At 25.1% G+C, this 25451-nt stretch overlaps 1 protein-coding gene across 1 annotated transcript in view; it reads left to right on the forward strand.

The window, feature by feature from the left end:
* LOC111618925 overlaps positions 1-25451 on the forward strand; it is an 84218-nt gene that overhangs the window by 13382 nt on the left and 45385 nt on the right. Inside the window, exon 4 of the mRNA XM_023360556.1 lies at positions 19018-19275. Coding sequence (XP_023216324.1) covers positions 19018-19275 — 258 coding nt within the window. The remainder of the gene's footprint in view (positions 1-19017; positions 19276-25451) is intronic.

Here is a 25451-nt window from a genome sequence, read left to right on the forward strand (position 1 = left end):
ATATATATATATATTGTTTTTTTAAAATTAATTATTATAAAATATTCTAAATAATAATTTATAAAAATGATTTATTAATGGAATTGTTTAGAGATTATATTATTAAAAATTATTTTTTTTACAGTTAGTGATATTTATAGATTTTAATTTTTTAAAATGTTTAACTAAGATTAATATTTTAATTTTTAGTTATTTAGTAGACTGATCTTATAAGGTTTTCTTTGCATTTAATGCATTTACATTAGTTAGACACAAAATATAGTAAAATTCATTTAATAAGAATGTTTTTATCATTATAGTATATTTTTATAACTATAAATCTAATGAGTAAGTATAATTTAAGACTAAGTAAAAGATTATTGATGATAGTCAAAAACTATTTCTAGCTACAAATTATTGTATTATTACTTTGAAAAATTCTTGAAACAATATATTTTTATTATGTTTATGGTTTCACTCAAGGGAACTTTTTAAATTATTTTGTGTGTAATTATCTGTTATATCTGGATGAACATTAATTAGTTATATTAATAATTAATTCTTTTAAAATGATAACATTTTTAAATTTAGAAGAAAAGGATATTAACAATAGCTTTTTTTAATAAGCTTATTGAACATAAACTAAAATATCACAAATAAACAAAATTGGTAAATTGTATTGATTTGTAAATAACTGAGATTCCATAATGTATTGATCATGATGCCTGGGGGGCCATTAGTGGTTTGTAGAAGAGCTGATAAAACCATATAAAGCTTCATTTATAAGCTAGTCCATTGGGAAATCAGGAATTTCCCAATTGATATGTCTGCTACACATGATTCATTCTGATGTCAGATATTGCCGAAAGTGATTTATCAGAATAGGCTAAACAAGAAAACAAAATTTAACATATTTGAATGAATTACATTTTAAAAGTTATTACATATGAAATTTCTATATTAATTAATAAATCTTTACATTGTTTATCCAGAACAGTGTAGAGTATTTTTATTAAAATTATAATTCCTTTTTAAAAAATATATAAGAATATTTTATGAGTTTCTTATTAGGTATTATAGATAATTATAAATTAAATATGAGAGTTGTTGTTAAGTATTAATTATAATTAAAATATATTTTTAAAGAATAACTAGAAAATGTAAAATGAACATATAGATTTAAAATGATATAGTATGAATTTATCTGATTTATTTGTCATGATGACATATTTTAAAATGTTGATAATGAATATTGTTTGACTTATTAATTGTATTATATATTCTTAAAATTTAGGTAGTTTTTTTCTGTTTGTTAGATGAATCCTACTCAAGTGTATATTTCCTATTTTAAGTTTAAATTATGCTAAATTTACATTTACAATAATTTGGTAATTAAAAAAGAAAAATGAAAATATGAATTAAAATTTGGTAATCAATTATGATGAATGCTGTATATTTGATTTTCTTCTGCAATTCATTAGTGTTAGTAAATCTAGAAGGTGTCATTGAGGTAATTACAACTAGCTTTTAGTTTCTATTGTAATATACACCCGGACAGATTTATTTGTGTGGGAGGCCCCAGGGTATTCACACTTGTGGACCCCTTGTAGCAACTAATTCTTATGCAAATTCTACTGTACCATTTTCTACTTCAAATTTTTATAATATTTATAAATATAGCCTGCTATATTTCATTTCCTAATTGTTCCTATTATTGTTTCATTTTATTTATTTATTTATTTATTTTATTTTTTTTGGAGCTTCTGGGCCCATTATACCAATCCATAAATCCATCACCAAATACACATATAAATACCAATTTTATCATTTAAAATATAAAACTTTTTATATAGTGATTTTGTATATTATAATTTTATTTTTATTCTCATGTTTATTTTTCTGTTGAAGTATGAAAAGTATTTTTCAAAAATAATTCTTTGCTTAATAGATACAGTATGTTTTTGCTTTAGAGATTATATTTTTAACTAGATAGTTGTATAAAATATTTTTTATTTTGATTTCATTAAATACTTAAAAGAAATCTTCTATACAAAATTCATAATTCTGTAACAGTTCTAATTGCCAATAGATTTTAACTCCCACTATCATTTTTAATTGCAGTAATTTCATTTCTACATGAAAGATATTATTTCAGAAATTAGACATTATTATTCAAAATAAAAATAACGCAATTTTCCGAGAGTTGTTTTAGATATTGTAAGACCTAATTAGATATTAGGAAATTAATAAAATGAAATTTTTGTTGTTTTTAGTATCAATTACATTACAAAATATTAATCAAAATAAAAATAATTTATGCTATCCGAATGTAGTTAATAAAATATAATAGATGATTAAAATTTTATTTTAGTAAAGAATCTTGCTAGATAGGATACTAATTAGTGACAAACTTTAAGGCACAGTTTTATATGTTAGAACTGAAGTTTTTAATTAAAATTCTCTCAACCACAATCTGGATAGTTAGTAGTTTATAAATGAATAGTAGACTGTTGAGTCAACAGTTCTATTATTCAGTTCTAGAATAGTTGATTGAACTGTTCAGTATCAAAGGTGAGTAAATAATCATCAAATTAATCAAAGATCAGCTGTTACTGTATTAGCGCTTTGAATTGTAACAGTTGAGGGTCAGTTCTGTGCATGAATGCCGAAAATTTACTCCGTAACTGCGAATTTAAATTTATAGAAGACAATGTAATAAAATTGGCACGAATTATACAGTGAAACCTGCCTGAATGGAAAAATTCTTAAAAAATGAGCGATTTTCTAAGTTAAAAAAAAACTTTTCAAAACGAAAATCTGCCAAATGGGAAAAATATTCGGTATATTCAGTGTATTCAGTTCTGTTTTATTTTCATGAATAGTTTACCTCTGAAGAGTTCGAGTTGTATAATTATTGAATCATTATTTCGAGGAGGTAATTAATAATTCTATTAAATTGAACAAAAAGGATTTTAAACTTTAATTTACAACAAGTATTGCCTTTTTTTACGTTGCTAACAAACAAATCAATGCATAGCACAACCGTTAGCGTAATTAAATAGCGTATCTGAGATTCAGAACGTAATGAAATCAAGTGTAAAAAGTAGTTTTATTCAAACTGAAAAATTCGCAGCTGGCGCCAAAATTATCATGGTCTCTCGATCCATTGTAGAAGAAAATAGTAACCAACCACCGTGGATAGAGAGAACTGCGGAATTGTATTGCTTACTGTGGTCCCCCCACGTGTTCATTGTTTGCCTGTCGGAAGCTTCAGGCTCTTTACAATTGTCTGGCAGAACTTTAAATACTTTAAGAAACGAGGGAGTAGGTCCATACAAAAGTAAAAATTATTAAATTGATTGCCTAGTCAACAAACAATAATGTTATAAAGTTTGGACGTAGTGTTACCGAAAGAAAGTCACAAAATTTAAAATATTTTATAAAAATGTATGAAATGTGAATGATTTTGTTTATTTATTTTACTTTATTATTATTATTAGAAACTGTAAATTATGCATAAACGAAGAATATTGGTATATTATATTACTGAAAAAATTCTATAGTATGACCAAGTATTGTTTTATTTATGTAATTATTGATATTTGAATGTATTGAATTCCCTAGATGTGTATTATTTTCAGTAATGAAGAAAATTACTAATAAAAAAATAATAATAAATACAAATATAATTAAATTAGTTAGATATGTAACAAAAATTTAAATTATTTCTTAGTCCAATTAAACATTTTAATAAAATGAATGAATGTAATTTAACCAGTAAAAAATTCGAATACTTTTTTTAATTTTAGAGTAAAATATTTTACGATAGCATTAATAATTTATGAAAATTTTAATTCTTTTAAAAGCTACATTAGAAAAACATTTTAAATTATATACATTTACGAATAATACGCATTAATTATTTGTAAAAGTAGAATTTTTTTATAAATACAGTAGACTCTCGAAAACTCGGCACTCCATAACTCGGCCACACCCTGGCAGGGCAAAAAAATCCTTAGTTAATTAATTTTCATTATCGACAGCTTTATGCCTCATAAAGTATTTTTCTGAGATCTGTCTTATCAGGTAAATTACTGTACACAGTGTATTCATTAATTTTCATTTTCATGTAGTAAAGGCTCTATGCCTTCATAAAGGATGTACTTTTCCTTTGTTTAAGGGTATTTGGGCAGTTTATTCTCTGTTGTATTCTCAAGTAAACAATACATACAAGTACAGTACAGTATTTTCTGAGGAAACACNCCCGGCAGTATTCCTAAATGTATATTATATTTTTTCAGTAAAATATTATGGATACAAATCGCCTTTAACGTTTTCTAATCCCTTGTATTTGTCGTAGTATAAACGGAAATCAATTGTAGATGTAGCCTATTCGTTATTATTAACGGCTTTCAGTAAAAAATATTTTATTTTGAAATATCAAATAATAGTAAACTTTGCTTTTACGAAGATCTTTATATGAATATTTCATAAAATTAGTTTGTTTTTTTAAATAATATTTATAAATTTCAATTAAATACAGGTTAATTAAGTCATTATATGGTTTTTCTTTAAGATCTTACACAAATATATATTTGATTTTATATACAGTAAAACCTGCGTAAAGCGGAATCACACGGTACTGAATATTTCTTACCGTTTTTTGGCAAGTTTTCGTTTTATTCAGGTTCCGTTTTGGACAAGTTTTATTGTACAAAAAATAATTGGTGTAAGGTCTTGAAGAAAACAAATCATATAAAATGATAATTTTGTACTTTGACATAATAAAATAAAATTAATATTATAACCTATACTTAAATTAATCTATAATAAAATAAATATTTTGAATAAAAACTATTTTTTTTTATTTATTTATACATAAAATAAATTGTTTTTTGATTGCATAGTACACTTCTTATACTTTTCATTATTCTTGAAAACCCATCTCATTTGTCTATAACAGTGAAACCATGTAGTAATGGAAATAAAATATGCAAATTTATAAGAATTTAAATATATGTTTATGTATTTTGCATTAATTATTCTCTCAAAAAATTTTCTATAAATGATACAAATGTGAGTTTATTAAGTAATGAAAATACATTTGATTAATTTTATTAGATACATGTCTTTTTATTCTTAGTTAAAGTTACATTATGTTAATGAATGCAAGGTCAATACTTAATCTAATTAATCATTTTGAAAATTAAACTCATTTAAAAAAAAATAAATTATCAGTTTTATTTTTATCTTAAAAATATTACATATATATTAAAGTCAGTTAGAAATATGCAAATTTTAACACTTTTTAATCAAATACAGAAAAATGTGAAGAAAGAAGAAATTCTGCTTAAATTGCTTGCAAATCGTAATGCATTATATTTTATTAGTCATATCTAAAACTAATAAAAATACTTTAAGTAATAAGAATTACAGTACTAAAATTTTTTTTGAAATGGATAAGATTTATAACATTAATAATAANATTTTTTATAATGATTAATAAAGGTAATTTATTGACACTTCAGTTATTATCTATATACAGTACTGTTATTAATCTATCATCTTTCATTTTTTATTAGCATTAGTTAATATAGCAAAACTAATAAATTAGAACTTACAAAAATTAAATGAAAACTATAAATTAAAATATGCAATGAAAGCATTTATAGTAAAAGTTATACTTTATTCAATACTTACGAAATTCAAGAATATTTTGTTTTTGTTTTGCAAGATTTGTGATTCACAGTTTATTTCTGAATTTTTTTTCCCTTCATTATTTAAAAGTAATAACTAAAGTAAAATCCATTTTGACTTTAGATTAGATTGAATTTATCGTTATTAATATCTGAAGTAATGAGTAAATGTTGATAGTATAAATATTATTTTTTGTTTTATAAATATTAAATTAAATTAATCAAATAAAATAAATTGTTTTGATTCATTTAGAAATTTACTAACTTACTAAAAACTTTATTTCATCCTTGCATTTTTTGTTTATAGCTTGTAACATGATACTCTACAGTTACTTTTATATTTATTAACGGGATAATGCTTCTCATGAATCTTCAGAATTAAAAAAGCAGAATTTTTTTATTATTATAAATTTTTTGAAGAAACAAACTATATTTATAAATTCAGTCCAGTCTCATATGAGGATTTATTATTTCTGCTTATTTGTATGTTTTGAATATTGTTGCTGTCACATTTATTTTTATTTTTTTAAAGTTTTCCTTCCTTCTTTTATTTTTATATTTTCTGCTTTTTGTGTATATTTGAGAAAAAATTATAGATAATCTTTTCAAATAGTTTAGTGTTTAATATTCACAAATATTTATCAAAATAAATGCTTTCAGTCTACATATATACAAAAATCTTAAAGTATAAATAAAAGAAAATCTTACAAATAATTGGCTAGAAACAGAAAACAAAAGAATTTTTGTATCATGTAGATAAATAAATTATGGTAAATATAAATTATTAATTATGGATGTAAATATAATTGGATGAATGACATAGATTCTGACGAGAGACTAAAAGCTTTTGAATATCCATTAAAAACAAAAATGTATCATTTAGATAAAGGTTGTATCTAATAATATTTATTTATTTATTTATTTCATATAAAAAAGGAAATGTCATATGACAATTAATTGATTTCCTTCCCTGTATGTAATAGTAGTAGTAAGAAGTTAAACTGATATATTAAACATTATGGATAAATATATGACAAACTATATCATATATTTTTCAGTTTTGTTATTGAAAACAATTCTTTATCTTGTATGAAACAATCATTATCATTTTCTTATTTTCATCTTCATATAATGACACAGAATCATACTATTACTACTGGTACTATTTTTACTGTATCTATGCAGTACAATTATTCAGGGCATTTTTTTTTTCTTTCAAATATCCACAGTTATTGATGGTATTATGAATAGATCAGATTATTTTTGCCATATTTTTACTCTTTACTTTGGCTTGTATCCAATAATTTTATTACAGTGAATTGACAAAATAATGTTACATATTTTCAAATTTTACAAAAATTTATTTATTAGAATGCATTAATTCCTGTTAAAATATTAAAATTTCCAGATATTATTCTGCTATTTTTTAATTATATATGTAAATTGATAATTGAAATAATTCAACATGAAAAGAAATCTGAGTAATTTTAACAATTCAATAATTTAGACAAATTTTCATTAATAATATAGAAGTATAAAAAAAAATTTACTTGGAAAGAAGATTAATCTTGTGATCCCTTTAATTTTTAAATGACAAAGTTTTTTAATCATTCATTTTTTAAATACTTAAAAATTCTTTAGTTTTGGTTTATAGCTTAGCTTCTGTTTTAACTGAGCTTACACATATTATAAATTAGAATTACCAGATATCTTGGCAAAGAAAACTAAATAATTTTTTGGATTTTAATATACCTGTATAAATTATACTGTATATCATATACTGTACTTACTGTATGATAAAATTGATAAAGTTATTGACATAGAAAATACTTCTTTGAATTTACTATAACAGAATAATTAAAATTTAAAAAATGTTCTCAATTTTAATATTTTTCCATTCTTTGTCAGTATTTGTTTTCATTATAAAATTGGATATTTTGTGATAATCGTAATCAGAATACAGTTGGTATTTGAAACTTTTTGTAAATATAAGGATATGATTATTTCATTCATTGGATAAGTTTGTTTCATTAAATTTTTTACCTTTTTATTGCAAAGTCATTTGAAAAATTAATATCTAATATTATATATTAAATATGAGAGCTCTCTAGATTAAGGAATAAAAACTGATTTTGAACTCTTGAACTCTTTCTTCCCCCCAAAAAAATCATCTCAGCTTTTTCAAGATAATAAAATATTTAAAATTAAATGAATTTATTGAAGAAAAAGCAACTAAGATAATAATATATGAAATTGGTTATTTGGCTTAAAATTTCTTTTCTAACTGTATAAAGAGTTAGAATATAATTCCATTTTTTAAAAATCTAGCTTATGTGTAATAGAAAATATAGTTAAGTGAAGTTTGGATGTACACATTGAAATGAACTAAAATAAAATAAAACAAATTTCTAATTTTAAATTTAATGTAAAAAGTTTCTCTAATGATATAAAAGTATAGTTCAAAAACATTTAAAATGATAAAATAGAAAGTTAACTGCACTATCAAATTGGCTACCTGGCATTGCTATATTTACTGTACGTTTATTCTATCGAGGATTTAGTTTTTCTTCTTGCAGAGTATTGGAACTGTGCACTTGGCCAGTATAAAACAAGTAATTGCTGATGTTTGTTTTACATTGGTTAATTATAGATCTGTGTAATTAACACATTTCTGAATGAATTCTTTAGTGATTTTTTTTTTAATACATTTCTTTTGAACTATTACTGCAAATGTAAAATAAAACAGTTGCTTTCAAGTTTTTGATATATTCATCCTTTGAGTGTTTCTTCGTATAGTCTATTTACACAGAAGTTATTTATATAAAGTAGAAAGTTCTGTTTTTTTCTAGATATTGTTAAGCATTAAATGGCCATGTTGGTTTAATGATTGATTTTTTTTTTGCAAGATACACATTAATATGGTTTCTATGAATAAGACAAACATACTGAAAATCAATAATGCATACATATACATGTATTCTGTATTCTTAAAATAATTTCGTTGAAAGCAAAACAGATAATTTCTCTTGAGAAATATATTTATATAAAGTATTTTATTGATAAAATTTTTATTTTAGCAGTATGTATTCCAATAAAAAACAATTTTAAAAAACTTAAAAACAGTTTTTTTTTACATTAAAAAATAAATAACGTTATGCTCCTTGATTTAAAACTTTTAATTCATTAGTATTAGTGTTTATCAATTGTTATTGATAATCATGTTTCATATGTATTATATGTAAAGGGTTTATTTTCATTTTTTTTAAAGTTGGCAAGTTATAGAATACATATTTGGAATAATCTGATTTGTTTGTTCATTTTAATGTTAGAATATAATATTGTTAAATGATTTCTGAGTAGATAAAGCCACTGATTGGTAGTAGTTGATTCTGGCTTGGGGCAAAGGGCCGTCTATGTGGAGTCTTCTGAGTTTACTTCATATGTCTAGCATCTAAATAGGACCACTTTCTCATAGAAAGTCCTCCATGGAGGCATATCCTTTGGCAAGATTACCTGTGTTTGGTTGCCATATTTTATTAATCTGAATGACAAAAATTAAAACATTAATTAAAATTCTAAATCTTTAGAACTAGTTCAGAAAATGATGAAATAATATGAATATTGTTTGTTTATATATATAATAATGATAAAATTTATTGGATTAAATGACTTTTTACATGTAATTGCTTAATATTTTTTTATTAAAAATTTTAAAGATAAATTTACACTACCTATTTAATTACTTATGTTTCTATTGGAAAAAAATAAGACCTAAATTGATTTAATAATTATACATTATTGGTAAAATTACCAATAATGTAAATTATGTCATTACAGATATTACCTTAATTATCAATTATCTTAAATTTGAATTTTTAAATAATAAAAAGAAATTAAATTATAATTGAAATTTAAGTTTTGCAATTAATTTTTTCAGTTTATTTAATTAAGTGCACTAAAACTGTATATTCGATACAAATAGACCTTCATTTTTGATTTAATATTATTAATTTTATAAGAGACAACTTATTTGCAAAAAAATAGACAAATTCTATTGACTTAAAATGTTAAATTTTTTATGAGAATTGTCACATAGCTAGTTGTCTTGCCATGGTCTTAATCTTGTATAACGTATTTATTACATTTTTGACAGCATATAAAAATTGATGACCATTCTCCTTCCATTTATTGTTACTAAAGTCTTTTTTCCATAAATTATTTGTATGACAGTTATAACAATTTATTATGAAATTATATCTGGATAGTATATTGCACATCATAGTTGACAAAAATTGATAATTATAAATGTGTTTTGATTTGTGCCAGAGATTTTTCTTAAGACAATTATAACATCAAATTTTTACTTTCAGTTAATTAATTAAATTTATTTGAAAGACGAATTAAATTTAAATCTTATTTATTTAAAATCTTATCTAATTTAATTTTGACTCATTCTAAATTTAATGTCTAACATTGAATATAAATTAATAATTTTTTAAAATCTCTCTACATTGTCGTCCAAATTGGCAATTGAACAAATTGAATAAATGATTAAATTTATTGATTATTATTTTTTTTTTTGTAACAATGAACTTTATATTTTAAGAGGCTTTTATAAGTTCACAAGTTAATTGTTCTTAAGAATTCCCAAATGAATAAATATTTAATTTGATGTTTACATATTTCTTTTTCTGTTTAGCCGAAAACTGTTTAAACATTCTAATACTCATTTTCAATTTATGTACTGTACTTGAAATTTATATATGTACTGTCAGGTAAACAGCTGCATAAGAAAATAAATTTATTGTAGTAGTCTCTGAAATGCTAAAATATTATTGAACAGATGTAAAGAGTAAGTGCCAAAGTAGAAATTTAGATAAAGTGCACTTAAAAAGAGATCAGTGAAGAAAATAGAAAATTCTTGATAAAAGTAATCCTGAAACCATTGAATTCTATTCTTCAGAATTTTTATAAAATGCAAGTCAGGTTATTCAAAGATTCATATGTGGGTATATTAACATTGGAGTAGAAAATTATCTTCTTTTATAATTAAATTGTTTAAATTAATTAGAAAAATAGAGTAAAGCTCCGTTCTCACTTGCAGAAAATCACTAAGGAAAAGTAATGCCGTAAAAGAATACATAAAAATAATTTTATAATGATTTTGGGCGGAATAAACATCCGAAAAAAAGAAATTTAAAACGTCGTGCATTGGCTGTTATTGTAATAACGTCACACAACTCACATAATCAAGATGGAAGAAGGATTGGTGACGTACTGTACAGTACATCTCAATTTGATTGCTATTGGTTTAAGAAAATTCTTTTCCGGATTACTTTTCCGTAAGTGAGAACGGCGTTTAAGATTTAGGAGTGTAGATTTATACTCCTAAATACATCCTAATTAAGTTTACTTTGACACAACGACAGCCCTAGCATTAGGCAATCTAAATGATATTACGGCCATTACTTTTGATTCATAAATGACTAATGATTATAATAATAGACTTGACAAATAGACAGAATTTTGCTGATATATTGGTTTCGTTATTTATTAATTAAATAAGATTGGACCCGGTCTTTTTACGAGACACTACGAATTTTAAAGACTATTTTCGTGGTTTTCGACCAGAATTTTTTAAACATTCTTCAAAGACGGAATTAAAAAAAAAAGAAGCTAAAAGTGGTGGAAAAAGAAATGTAAGTTGCCTTATCAGCAATATGACCGAATATTAAGGACACCAAACTCAAATTTCTCATTTAAACTTCTTTATTTTACAATTATGCATCTGAGCAATACTGGTATATTTAAATTATTTGTAAGTACAACGATTGCATTATTACAAAAATATTTTTAACGAATATTAAAAATGGAAGTTCGTACAATTATACTGTGCTTTCCTTATATAATGCATCCATTTCCAGGTATTCGCGCATGGTATCGCACACCTAAAGCATAGCGAATTAGTATGACGAGGTCGCAGATAGGCTGAAACCTATGTTTTTATTTTAAGTGCTATATTCGGACTACACAATGTTTTAATTTTATGCATTACAGGATGGCCTGACAATCGTTTCGTCCATCACAGATGAGAGATAAAGAGTCCTGATCGAATTCAAATCCGGATCCTTTACAGCAGGATATATTTTATCGTTCAGTTCATTCAGAAAATATTGTATAGAAATAACCTAAAATTATTTATTTACTTAATTGGAAAAACAATTTTTATAAACCCATAATTAAAAGTATTAAGTGTAAATAAATAAGTAATGACTTACATAGTTGTGATCATTAACTACAAATGATGATAAAAAGTTATCTATAAATATTAATTTCTGCGTAATTTTTATATCTTTAAAATTTAGTTTTAATATTTATGTCAATGTAAATGAACCATACATACTAAAACATTAACATTTTGAATTCTTTACATTTTGTTCTGCTATAAACTGTCAGAAAAATCTCTAGAAAGAGCAAGAAAATTTAACCTCCATTCGAATGATCTCTGTATACAAACGAATTCGTAAATAAAAGTGACAATATCTAGATATAGGATGAAAGAAATGACATATTTTGATGTATTACAGAATTATTTTTTAACTTTTCACAAGAATAAAAACACGATTCCATGAAAATATCGATTATTTTGTCGAAAAAAAATAATCATCTTGAACATAAAAATTGACTTTCATTCGTCGAACATTTTTTTGTTTAATTATAAAAGTAATAATTTTTAATCTTTACAAAATTTTTTAATAAAAATAATATCATTGATTGGTTATAATTAATCTAAAATTTATCGATAACAGTTTATATAAAGTTTTAAATTTCATCTTCCATTATACAGTGTTTTTTTTCGAGTTTCGGTAGCTCAAAAAATAAAGAAAATGTCACGAATACAATCATTTAACCATGAATCTACTATTAAAAATATTCCTAAGTCAGTGGCGCGTTATATCTTCAAGGGCGACCAGGCAAATTTGAATTAAAGGGCCCCCATGTACTGTACAGAGTTGATTGTAGACATTTTTCTTCAGCGGGATTTTTGGGGAGAAATAATTTATTACGAAAGGTTGGTTTGGGGCTCCCTGTTGGCGAGGGCTCTAGGCAATTGCCCCTTTTTACCCATAAGATAACGCGCCACTGTTCTAGGTAGGTCTTTACATAGGAATATTTTAATGATAATTTTATGGTTTTAACCATAGGAATAATTCTAATGGTAGATACAATTGAATTGTTTTGGTTTTGAATACAATTGAAGGGTTTTTCTTGCTACAGAAAGATTCGGTTCGAGTCCAATTTGAATTATAATTTCTTACTGGTAATTCGAATCCGATTTTCATCTGTTAAAACGTTGTCCGACTCCAGTACAGATAACTTGTCCTTAATGGACAAAATTGCAATAGTCAGGTTCTGTTGCACGTTATTTCGAAATGAATACAATTCAGTCCAGAAATCAATTATTTTAAGATTTTCAATATAATAAAATTTTACAGTTTTGACCCGGTATAAAAGGCCATTTTAGTAAATAAACATGGGGCGCGTTGCATAAGGCGACTTTAATACAGCTGGATAAGCAAACCAATGACAAAGCCCGTTTCATTTGAAACAGATTATCATTGTCTTGCTTATCCAGCTTTGTTAAAGGCATTGCCAAAGTAATTCGCCTATAGTCTCCGTGTATTCTGCTTTATTCTCCGTGAAAAATTATTACATTTTTTTACAAATATAATTTTAAATATTTATTCATAATATATTTAAAATTAATTTATAATATTTATCATAATTATAATAGTTTTAATCTTTCTTTTTCTCCTAAACGTTTGATTATATTAGCCAATTTTTAAATTTAAATAAATTTTATTACGTGTGTTAAAAGTTGAAACTTTTATAATTATGAGAGACAGATATTGTATGTCTCTATGTAATGTATGTGTGTGTACTCGTATACGTTGTGTATATATAGATTAATTTATGTGATTGTATATATATTCTGTTGCAAAACAATTGATGCGCCTAAAGCCTGTAAGTAGTAGTAGTAGTAGTAGTGCACTTGAAAATGGTAGTGAAAAAATTAAAAAATTCATTATGAAATCGTGGAACAAATGTTACAAATCAGGAATTTGTAAACACAGCTTGACAATTAATGCAAATTGATCAATGGCGAGGATCGCTTTACAACTTACTAATATAAAACATTTGTGATGGAAGTACAGTCGATCCCCCTATAACAGTGTTGATAATTTCGTTTTATATGAATTCCATGTTGTACGAGTCACTTAGATTTTACAAATACGTGTGTCGGGCTGTGAACGGCTCACGTATTTGTAAAATCTATGTGACTCGTACAACATGGAATTCATATAAAACGAAATTATCAACAGTGTTATAGGGGGGGAATCGACTGTATTCTTTAATAATATGTCCTTGCGCTGTGATGTTGTAATGAATTTTTATTTTTACACCACCATTTCACGTGCAAAATTTGGCTATTGTTGCGCGTCGACTGTAATGTGCGTTAATTTTTTTTTTCAAAAGAAAATTGTACTGTACAGTACATTACATTGATACTGTATTTTACTTAGATAAAAACATTTGTTTTATGTTATATCAAATTCGTCTAACTTACGTTTTGAAGTATTTTATTTCCGTATCTGTAAATAAATTTGATTCAAATTATCGCCAATATAACAATTTTAAGATTGAAGCTAATTGTTTACAGGAACATTTCATTTTTATGATTGTATCTAATTTTCTGTCAAAATATTTTCATAATTGCTTCTTACGTAGATATATTTATTCTTTTATATACACTTTACTTGTTTAATAAAATTTCTAAGAATTCTAAGACGTATTTCTCTAATATATATTAAGCAAACAATTCTTGAATTTTAATTGAATCATAGAAACTTTAGATAATATATTAAAATCTAATTTATATAAATATAAATTGCAATTATTATTTAGTAAATATGCATTATACTTATGAATTTTTTGCATTCTTTATGTAGAACTAGGACTTATAGACACTAAGTCATAACTTGCTGTTTTCAGTGCTTGAATATCCTCTAATTATAAAAACAATATTTACTGATTTTTTTTTCTTTTAATTTTGTTTTAATTTACTGCAAAATTATTTTTTTAAGCTTAAAAACTATTTATAGAAATTTATAGTAAACGTTTTTAGTTTTTTTTTTTAAATCAAGATATATTTAGATTTTTATTTAAAATATATTTAGTTATTAATACAGTAGAACCTGTGTAAACTGGACTCGCACGGTACAGAATATTTTTCCCGTTTAGACAGGTTTCTGTTTTATTAAGGTTCCGTTTTGAACAGATTTTACTGAAGATATTTTTTTTTTATATACACATAAATATATAATGTAAATAATTTAAATGCATAGTAATTTTTGAAACTTTTCTAGTTAAAAAAAAACATTACAGAATACTAACGAATTACCGGTGTAATTCGTTAGTTACTTTCGAGCTCGTCCGTCTCACTTGGGTACAGTTGTTTACCAGTTAGAAGACAATGGGGAAGAAGAGGAAAAGAAGTTATAACGAAAATGTTACAATGAAGTGAAGATTGCAGAAATTTTGTTTATCTCGCGACTGGCATAAAAGGCAGTGGGTTATAAATATATCCGCATATGCAGGTTGTATCAGGGGGAAAGCTAAAAGTTCGTTATTACGAGATTCTACTAAAACAATTGTTTTTCGATTCATAAAATTTTATATTACGGTATTTCCCTATTTCAACTCTGTATTATCCTAAAATACAGTACACGTTTCCCTTTTATGCAGGCGCGAGCAAGCGAGAATATGTGGCGAGAAGAGGTGAGATGCGATAAATATCAAAACCTGTCAGATATGTGCGAGAACCAGAAATTCGCTCTCGCCAGCGTTATTTCTCGCTTCGCGTTTGTGCATGTTTTCCTTTGCGAAAACTAAATCGCTCGCAACCTCTCGCTCGCTGTAAATTCGCGTCTGCATAGTCGCACCCTTACTCTCTATTCTTAAGTAAAGAATAAGATAAACAACACAATTAAGAGGCATAAATGGCCGTCCTTGTGTGAGAATTTAGAGCGAGCGAGAGGTTGCGAGCGATTTAGTTTTCGCAAAGGAAAACCATGCACAAACGAGAAGCGAGAAATAACGCTGGCGAGAGCGAATTTCTGGTTCTCGCACATATCTGACAGGTTTTGATATTTATCGCTTCTCGCCACATATTCTCGCCACATATTCTCGCTCGCTTGGAAAATTCGCTCGCTCGCGTCTGCGTAGTCGCACCCTAAGATGGCACCGGGGGACGTCAGTCTGAGGGGTACAGAGATCGGCTTCTTTTGGTCATGAAATAATTAAGTTATTTTTACTTATAAGATATAAGTAACATATGCAACACCTTTGTTTTATATGGGACATGTGGACTTAATTTATATGCATTTAATTAGCTAAATATGATCAACAAACAAGTTAAACTGAGAGTTTGTTTTAGTGTTAACATTTTTGAAAGTCCCTTAAGTTCCTTATAATGAGACTAAAAATTTATATACATTGAATAAGTCAATAAGACGAAAAAGATGGCTTTTTAGCATTATTTTTGAAAATTTTCAAAAGGAATTTGTGTGTCCTCATTCAGTAAAATGAAAGTTATCCCTATTGTCGCCATTTTCTGAAAATTAACACTGTGTATTTCCATTTTCTACTTTCTCTCTACTCTACTTATACACCAAATATAAATATTCTTTATTGTATTTAAATTAGCCAGCGTTGATTCATATCGTAGTAATATTAAAGTTTAAAAATGATGTAAGAGATAAAAATAATTAAAAAGAAAGTATGATTTTTGAGTATAGCCTACTCAAATTATCTGCCTTTTATCTATCCAATTTACACTATAGAAAATAAATTACAGTGAAGAAATTCTAGTTAACTTTACATGAAATGCACACTACCTGTAATGATTAAAAGCTTTTGACATTTCTTATTGATTTCTACTTTACAAAACATGTAAATTATAACAAAACTCTCATTTTATTAAAAATAAAAAGTATATATAAAAACTCATGGTGTTAATTTATAATTATCTGACAGGGATGAATAATAGGGAACTATTGAACTAAATTTAATACTCATTTAATTGGAATTTCATATAGTAAAACCTGTATAAATCGGAATCGCACTGTACCGAATAAAGGTTTCCATTTTGAACAGGTTTTTTTTTTTTTTTTAACTCAGAAAATCGCTCCGTTTAGGCAAGTTTCCGTTTTACTCAGTTGACGTTTTGGACAGGTTTTACTGTATTTAATTTAAATTTAAATGAATAATATCATTGAATACAGTCAATGTTCACAAAAAATGTTCAATAATTAAATATCTGCATGTTTTCAAGGCAGTTTTCTTTCGTTCACGTATATAAGGTTTTTTGTAATACAGTAAAACCTCTCCAAAACGGAACCCGGATAAAACGGAAAAAATGTTCGGTATCGTGCGATTCTGGTTTACACAGGTTTTACTGTAATTTTTAAAATAATAGAAAAAAAAATTAAGCGTAGAAAAAAAAATTAGTAAAAATCGTTAAACGTAAAGGTGGACCTCAATATTGAGGTAAAATATTAATCGAAGTGCTTTCTAACGACCCCGATTTAGAATAGAATTCCACAAAATCTTGGCAAAATACTCCGATTAAATTTTACTTGGAAAAAAGATTCACATATATTGACGAGCAATACTTTTTATTTATTATATCAGATAATTCAAAAATAGAATTAGATTTTAAATAAATGCGGTATGAGTCTAATTATTTTATGCTTTCATCGTTAAAATAACTAATACATGAGTGTTATATGTATCATAATTATGATCATAAAGTAAAACTTGTGTATGCCGGAATCTCACTGTACCGAATTTTATTATTCTGGTTTGGCAGTTTCAGTTCTGAACAGGTGTTTTTAAAAATAGGAAACCCTTCCGTTCCGAAGAATTTTCCCCCTTTAGGCATTTGGTAAAAATCCAGGCCGAATATACAATTAAAAGATGATTTTTTTTATGCTCTTCTCCGTTTCAATATGCAAAATTTGGTTTAATAAAAGTTCCTCATGCTATGGCACAATGTAAAAATTCGTTTCTTCTGTTATACAGACTTTTTTAATTGTATAAAATTACGTTAAAAGGCATTTATGGAAAATATTGTTTACTGTTTAAAAATTTTTTACTAAATGGAAGTGTTACTAAAATATTAAATTACAGTAAAACCTATTTCAAAACGGAAATCTCCCAAACCGTTTACTGTATTTGATTTCCGATTTTTCTTTAAAAAATCTGAGTTAAAGGTTTATTAAAAGATCAAATTTAGTTCGACAGAGGTAATTATTGAAATTTAATGGAGTCGAAATAATGATTTAAAAAGAAAACAAAAATTAATAAGGAAATAGATTATTACTTTTCATAAAATAAATTTTTTACATTCTGTTTCCAAAGAAAAGCAATAAAAATCTTAATGAAAATTTCCAATGGTCTTTATAGTTGCTAAATATTTTTAGTAGATAATGAAGCAATAAATATTTTGTTCACAATAAAATTTCCTTGTAATTGTTATAGTTAGTTAAATTAGTGTCTAGCCATTATTAGGATAACTCGAACAGTTTTATACTTGTTATACCAATTTTATAATCGAACATAGTTTACTGTAGTATTTTCATAAAAAGCTTTGATAAAAATCTCATATTCAAAGAATGAAAAAGAAAAAAAAAAGCTGGCAAGGGCTCTTGCACGACTTTCCTGGCACTCGAACAAGAGGAAGGGAACCAGGAAAGCTTCATTTTTTGGGGTAAGAGCGAGTTTTTAAAAATTTGAAATTGCTAATATTTAATAAACTAAACAATTCGAGTAAAATTTTCGTTAAGTCTAATCCCACCCTCCCTCTCGACTAAAAAATTTCCAAAATGTAGTAGCATTACTGTCCCATATTTCAACCGAATTTTAAGACTTAGTCCGAGATGTAAAGCAGAATATAGGCCAACATACACAACAGAATTTTGTATTTTTTTTTTAATCAGGAGACCTTAAAACGTCTAGAAATTTACAATACTTTCCTCCTGTTCTATAACAACTGGAAAAGTAAAAATTCACACAAAAAAATCTAAATAAATCATTTATGGAAATTTGTATTCATTTCATTAATAGCAATAACAATAGAATAAAATTTATGATTAATAAAAAAAACCCTTATTAATACTAATATAATTAGACAATTTATGATACTATTAATTTATATATAGTAGTGGATTGTTGATATGAAATTTTAAACGATAATAAATTATATATTATTTTTTTTTAGGTTACAATATGGGACGAGAAATCTGAAGCTTCCAAACTTGCAGTTCTTCCTTCTACAAATGGCACCAGCAAACAGTCGAAAGGACTTTGGTTTACTGTATTCGTAACGAGCGTATCTAAAACATGGTCGGTACGGAGATCGTACGAAAATTTTCAAATGTTAGATCGTCAACTTCATCACTGCGTTTACGACAGAAAATACAGTCAGTTGACAGAGTTGCCATCAGAAGATTCCTTCGACGAGATCGAATGTAAAGAAGTGAGTGAAGATATTTCATTTTTTTCTGAAGATAAGTTTAAAATAATTCTATAAATTCAATTTTTTTGTATGTTAATTAATTTATTTTTTAAATCATTTTTACTAAATTACAGCATTATTTTCAGTAATATTACTAGATTTTTGTTAACATGTCCGATTGAAAAAAAAGGCATTGTAAATAATAATCTTTCGCTTTTATTATCGTTTTTTTCCCTTGTAACAGTAGCAGAGGGGGAAAACTATTTAAAATTTATATTAATTTGCATAAGAAGAAAATACCTTTTTTTATGCAACGGTAATTTTTTCGAACATAAATCATGTAGGGCTTTGTGTTTCCACCTCGCGTGACAGACAATTTATCTTAAGTGTACCCAAATATTCGGTACTGAATGGGGGCAGGTATATATAAAAAAGAAAAAAAAATGCGATTTGAGTTAATTAGACTGCGTAAGCCAGATGTTTTGGCACGTGACTTAGGGAGAAGTGATGGAGGAAGCGCGGGAGTAGCGGGAGCCATTTAAGATGCTGACTCATGAAAGCTAAGAGTAGTTGAGTCAGACAGCGTGGGCTCCCTTCATTCACAATGTCCTGTTGTTGTTCCAGTTCGGGATTCAGATTCTTCTCTCTCGTTAACGGCATGCACAAAGGTTTTCAAGGTACGTTTTATTTACCGTTCTGTCTTTTGTCTGGTTGTCTACGTTGGCATCTTAGTCACGTGACTGACCCCATAAACTTTCCTAAAGTAAAGGTATATTTTATATGATTTTATAATATATAATTTAATACGGGGATGATTGTTTATCGGAAGAAGAAAATCGATTTTTTTTTATTGTATTAATCGACGAGTTCCCCGAAAACAACATTCGCGTGCCATAATGACGTCATAGGATGTATTGTACGAAATGAAATTTTAAGCTTCATTAATCGTATGATTCTATTATTTAAAATGGCTTCTAATAACTATTTTTCTTCTCTTTGTTCGTTAACGTAGTGTAATAGTAATAATACTGTATAAGGTGGGAATTGACATCATCACAGAATTTAAAATACGTGACGCAAAGTCACGTGATAACCCACATATAATGCCGCATTGAAATGAAAGTATTTCTCCGTAAGTTGATTTTTAAGGTAAATGTTTAAACTAAGAGAAATAAGATATACAAAAATTCGATATACGAAAATCGCTTCGCTTTCTTTTTTTTTTTTTTCCATTTTAAAGGTCAGTAGAAAAGAATAAAAGCCGACTATAATAACAATCGGTCTTTTCTGGCACGTGCCTCGATGTACGTGTGTGACGCAATCTATGAGTCACTGTCACGTGAATGGGAGATCGATGTGTCTGGCATTATTATTATTATTTGATGGTTATTTTCGAATTTATTAATGAAAAATACGGACATATGGCTGTGTGCCAGGATATGCTAATGATTGTAATTTTATAGGGAGGAGATGCATCTGTACAAATGCAGATTCTGTAATCCTAGTTAACAAAACGTGTTACAAGATATGTTACACGGTATATACAGTTGCACAAGTTTCAGTGGCATTTTATGGTTTATATAAACTCCATATTAAACTTACACACATTCTTAATTATACGACAATATATTTCCTACACTATAAAGTACGAAATTTAAAAAAAGAATGACATTTTATATAAATTTATGTAGCTTTAATTCCTACTTTATCTAATGTACACTTTAATAAACTATAAACTGTCATTTTCAATGACCATTTTGTGATTACATCAAGATATAATAGATATTTAGAAACAGTAGAGTATTACAAAGATAATTAATGCAAATAAGATTGTTAAACAAGATAACAAGTAATTAGATTAAGGATTTAAGGATTATTAAGTTGCGTAAATGAAAAGAAAAAAAAATATTCCTTGAAAAATTAGAAGTTTGTTTTATCTCAAAATAAGCAATGAATTGATAGGAAGAAACAACAACAAAAAAAAAAGATCTTACTAAGTTGTAATAGATGAATATGTTGTTTAATATACAAACTTATACAGAGAAATTTTCTATATAGAACAAATTCTTGATTCATACACTGCTCTCAGCCAAAAATATAAGTAAAACTGCTTCTAAATAACAAATTATATAGAAGAAAGTTATATAAAAGTTTGACTGTGTATAATATTAATCAAGTCAAAAATATTTCATTATGTAACTTTAAAACTGTTTGTTAGGGATTAAATAATATGAAATGTGTTTAATTTTATATTGTATTATATCAAAATAAAATAACTTTTCTTTTCAATATCAATTGCCCATTAATTCAGTTTATTAATTTTAGTTCCATATTCCATGTTATTATTATAAAGTCAAACAAAATGAAAAATTTGTCATGTATTCTGCCTTAATTTATTATATGTTTATGGTATATTTTTATTTAAATTTGATTTGTTGCATTGACAGAACAAATATTTATTTATGAAATTTATACTTTCGGAAGATTAAAATACATTATCCAACATTCTAAATTTTATTATAAAGTTTCCAGTTAGTCATTCATTTTCAAATATTTAATAATTACAATTTAATACTTAAATATTATATTAATTTAATAACAAAATATTTTACAATTTAATTAAATTCTCAAGGATACAGGCAGATTAAAATTTCCAAGTTTTATTTTACCTTTAAAGTATATTTTTAAGCTATTTTCATTTTGTTTTATCATTAATATTAATACAAAGTATAGTCAGTTCCATATTTATGTTTTTAATATAATACTGTAGTTCATTTTTCTGCATTTATTATAAAATAAAGTTTTGTTTTTATTTTTAGTACACTTAAATATAAAAGATAGTAGAATTCTTTAAAAATTTAATTTATATATGTTTAGAAAGTGTAAAATCTGTAAACAGAACAGTTTGTCAGCATTTTGTTACATAGATTCATTTCAATTTCTTTGTATATCGGACTTCCAATATGTCAATGCAAGATTACTATCAAATAAATAAATCTTGTTTTTGTGAAAGAATTCTTGGATTTCATATATTTTAATAAATTTGTGTGCAGTTTATTTCTATAAGGAATTTTCTAAGAATACAGATCGATAACGTTATATCTTATATCATCTGATTGATGATTTTTTTTTTCTCTCCTTTCCAAATTTAGGAACTTTTTATTTTAATTTTCAATTCAAAAAGTCAATATTTATTTTGAAAAATAGTAATATTTAATGTATTAATGCTGTAGTTTTATTTTTGACATTTAACAATACTTGTCAGTTCAGTTGACATGATAAAATTTTAAATTTTTTCTGTAGCTGTCATTCAAATTATTCAGATAAATTTTCTTTCATCTTATAAAATATAATGGTTAAAATTAAGTTATAAAGTCACTATTACAAAATTTGATACTTTGATAATGTTTATTATAATATTTGAATGATGATTAAAATATTTTAAACTATTCAAACCAAATTTTAAATTAAAAAATTCTTGAGAATGTGTAACCTGATGATTTGAAATATCAATTTTGTTTATCAAATGTATTGCTAGGAGATAAGTTGATTCTTCTTCATTGTTTTAAACAATCAGTTTGGAACTAATAAGATTGAATAATATTTTTTAAAATATATTTTTAAAAGAAATTTATTGGGAATGTCTTTTATGCATTTGAAACTCTATAGTTATTTCACATTTTCTTGTCTTATTTTCTGGATGTAAAAAAATAAGTAAAACATTTGTTCATTATTTTATTTTCTTAACAATAGTTCTGATGCTAGTTTATTTCAGTGACTGCTTATTGTTATTAAACTTATTAAAAAATTGCAAACTCCTTCAACTAACTTTGAAGGAGTTTGTGATAGTTTTTGATGATGATTCTGTAGCACAACTTTTAGGATTTAAATTATTAGCATAATAGAATTTATTGAATTTAAAATGGAAAAATATATTTGAGCTATGAAATTAATAATTTATAAGTCAACTGTAATATTGTTACATTATTTAACTAATTTAATAATATGCTTTTATTTAATAATTATCTTTTTTGTTATTTGTCATTGTGAGAAAGATGACTAATTGGATTTTTCTTCCTTTATTAGGAAATTTGTGTAATTTTTCTTAATCAGTTTTATGTACAGTCGACCCCCTATAACACTGTTGATTTTTCTGTTTTATATGAATTCCATGTTGTACGAGTCACTTAGATTTTACAAATATGTGAGCCGTTCACAGCCCAGCACACGTATTTGTAAAATCTAAGTGACTCGTACAACATGGAATTCATATAAAACGGAAAAATCAACAGTGTTATAGGGGGTCGACTGTATATATATATATCAATAAATGTAAATGTTATACATTTTAAATTGTTTTATTGATTATTGCTAAATTTAAAATTTAATTTTATTCATTTTCTATATGATTCTCTCTGTATAATTCACAAAATTTGGCACCATAGTTCAACAAATATTAACCAAACTGCTTATTAAGGTTACCAAACATATACTTTTTAATTAAAAGTGTTTTCAACTTTGAACAATTTCATTTAAGAATAGTTTTAAATTTAAAGAACAGCTTATAAAATGGAACATAGAACAAGCTTTTGAAATAAGAACAACAAATAATTTAGGATTACATTCTAGAATAACAAGCTTTGAACTAAAAGAACAAAAATATTTAAATGAAGTTTTAGAATATAACTCAGTTTTACATAATAAGTTTTTCAAATTTTAACATTCAAATAAAATTGCAAAATTATTTAAGATTTCTTATGCAATAATATTTTAAAGATTAAAAATAATACTGTAAACTAAGATTTAATATTGTATTTATTTATATTTAAGTTAAAAAAAATTGATACTTGTAAGAATTTTAAAATTATTTACATATTAAATTTATTCTATTTCCCTTAACATTCTGCCAACAAATTTATTTACATCTAGTTTGTATAAAACTGGCTTCCAGCTATCCTGAATAACTATAGACTCTTTGATATTAATGATATTGATGTTTTTAGATAGTGTAAATGCATATATTAATGTTTTTTTTTTATGAGTTGAAGAAAAGCTATTGTTTTCTGGTGAATGCAATATATGTAATGGTTATGTACTTTGTAACAGCTGGATTAACAAATATTTGAGAATAAAATATTTAAAAATTACATATAATCTTTTTGTATATGTTTTTTAACTTTATTTTTATAGAGTTAGAATTAAGATATTAGTTTTGGTAATTTCATTAGTAACTTCAAATTGCGGAGTAATTTATGTCATATTCTATCTAATATTTTTGTTTAAAATAAGAAAACGTATGTTATAGAACATTGTCTTTAGCCAATTGCTTAGTTAAATGTAAATCTGAAGGCAATTTTCTTGTTTTGAAAATTTTTGATAGAATTCTATTTTAGCGAGTCATATAAAGAATTTAATTTTGTAAATTCCATTGAAACTTAAATCTAAATAGAATATTACTGTTGATATCCATAAATATTTAATGAAAATTTACCGTACTAATAGACATTATATCCACAGATAGTTTGTAACGAAAATTTTTTTTTGTGAATTTCCAAGATAAGTGTATATATAATAAATAGTCAACTGAAAATCACAAATAATTTTATAAATATTAACACTGAGTATAATAATTTTAATGAATTTATATAGAATAAAATCTTTTTGTAGTAGTAATTTTTTTTCTGTTTTCTATGAAGTGAAAGAAATAAAAATCAATATTTTTATATTTCAGTAGTATTAAATTAGTTCTTTTTAAATAATTTACTGTACTTGAAAGAATTTAATTTAAATTATTTGAAGCATTTAAGGTATCTTGCTTATTTTAATAAGTTAATCTTATACTGTATTTCACTTTTAAACATGATTTAATTTAATACTTACCTTTAAAAATATTCAATATAGAAAATTTACAAGGTAAATATAAATTTAGTATATCTAAAAATAACATAAAATAGTAATAAAATAATTTTATTTATTCCATATAATATCAATAAATATACTGTGTTAATTTTAATTATTCAATAAAAAAAATGTAATTTTAATTATTACAGTTTTTATAATTTAGCATGGTTAATTAGTTAGTTTTTTTGTTTTTCTGTATTCTTATTCAATATTTTATTTTAATTTTTTATAGTTGGAAAAGGTCTTATTTTATAAATATTTTTAATACAGTATTTTAGAAAATTTAATTACAGTAT

This window comes from Centruroides sculpturatus, unplaced genomic scaffold (assembly GCF_000671375.1).
Source record: "Centruroides sculpturatus isolate CEXI.00-Female unplaced genomic scaffold, Cexi_2.0 scaffold58, whole genome shotgun sequence".
NCBI classification, from domain to species: domain Eukaryota; kingdom Metazoa; phylum Arthropoda; class Arachnida; order Scorpiones; family Buthidae; genus Centruroides; species Centruroides sculpturatus.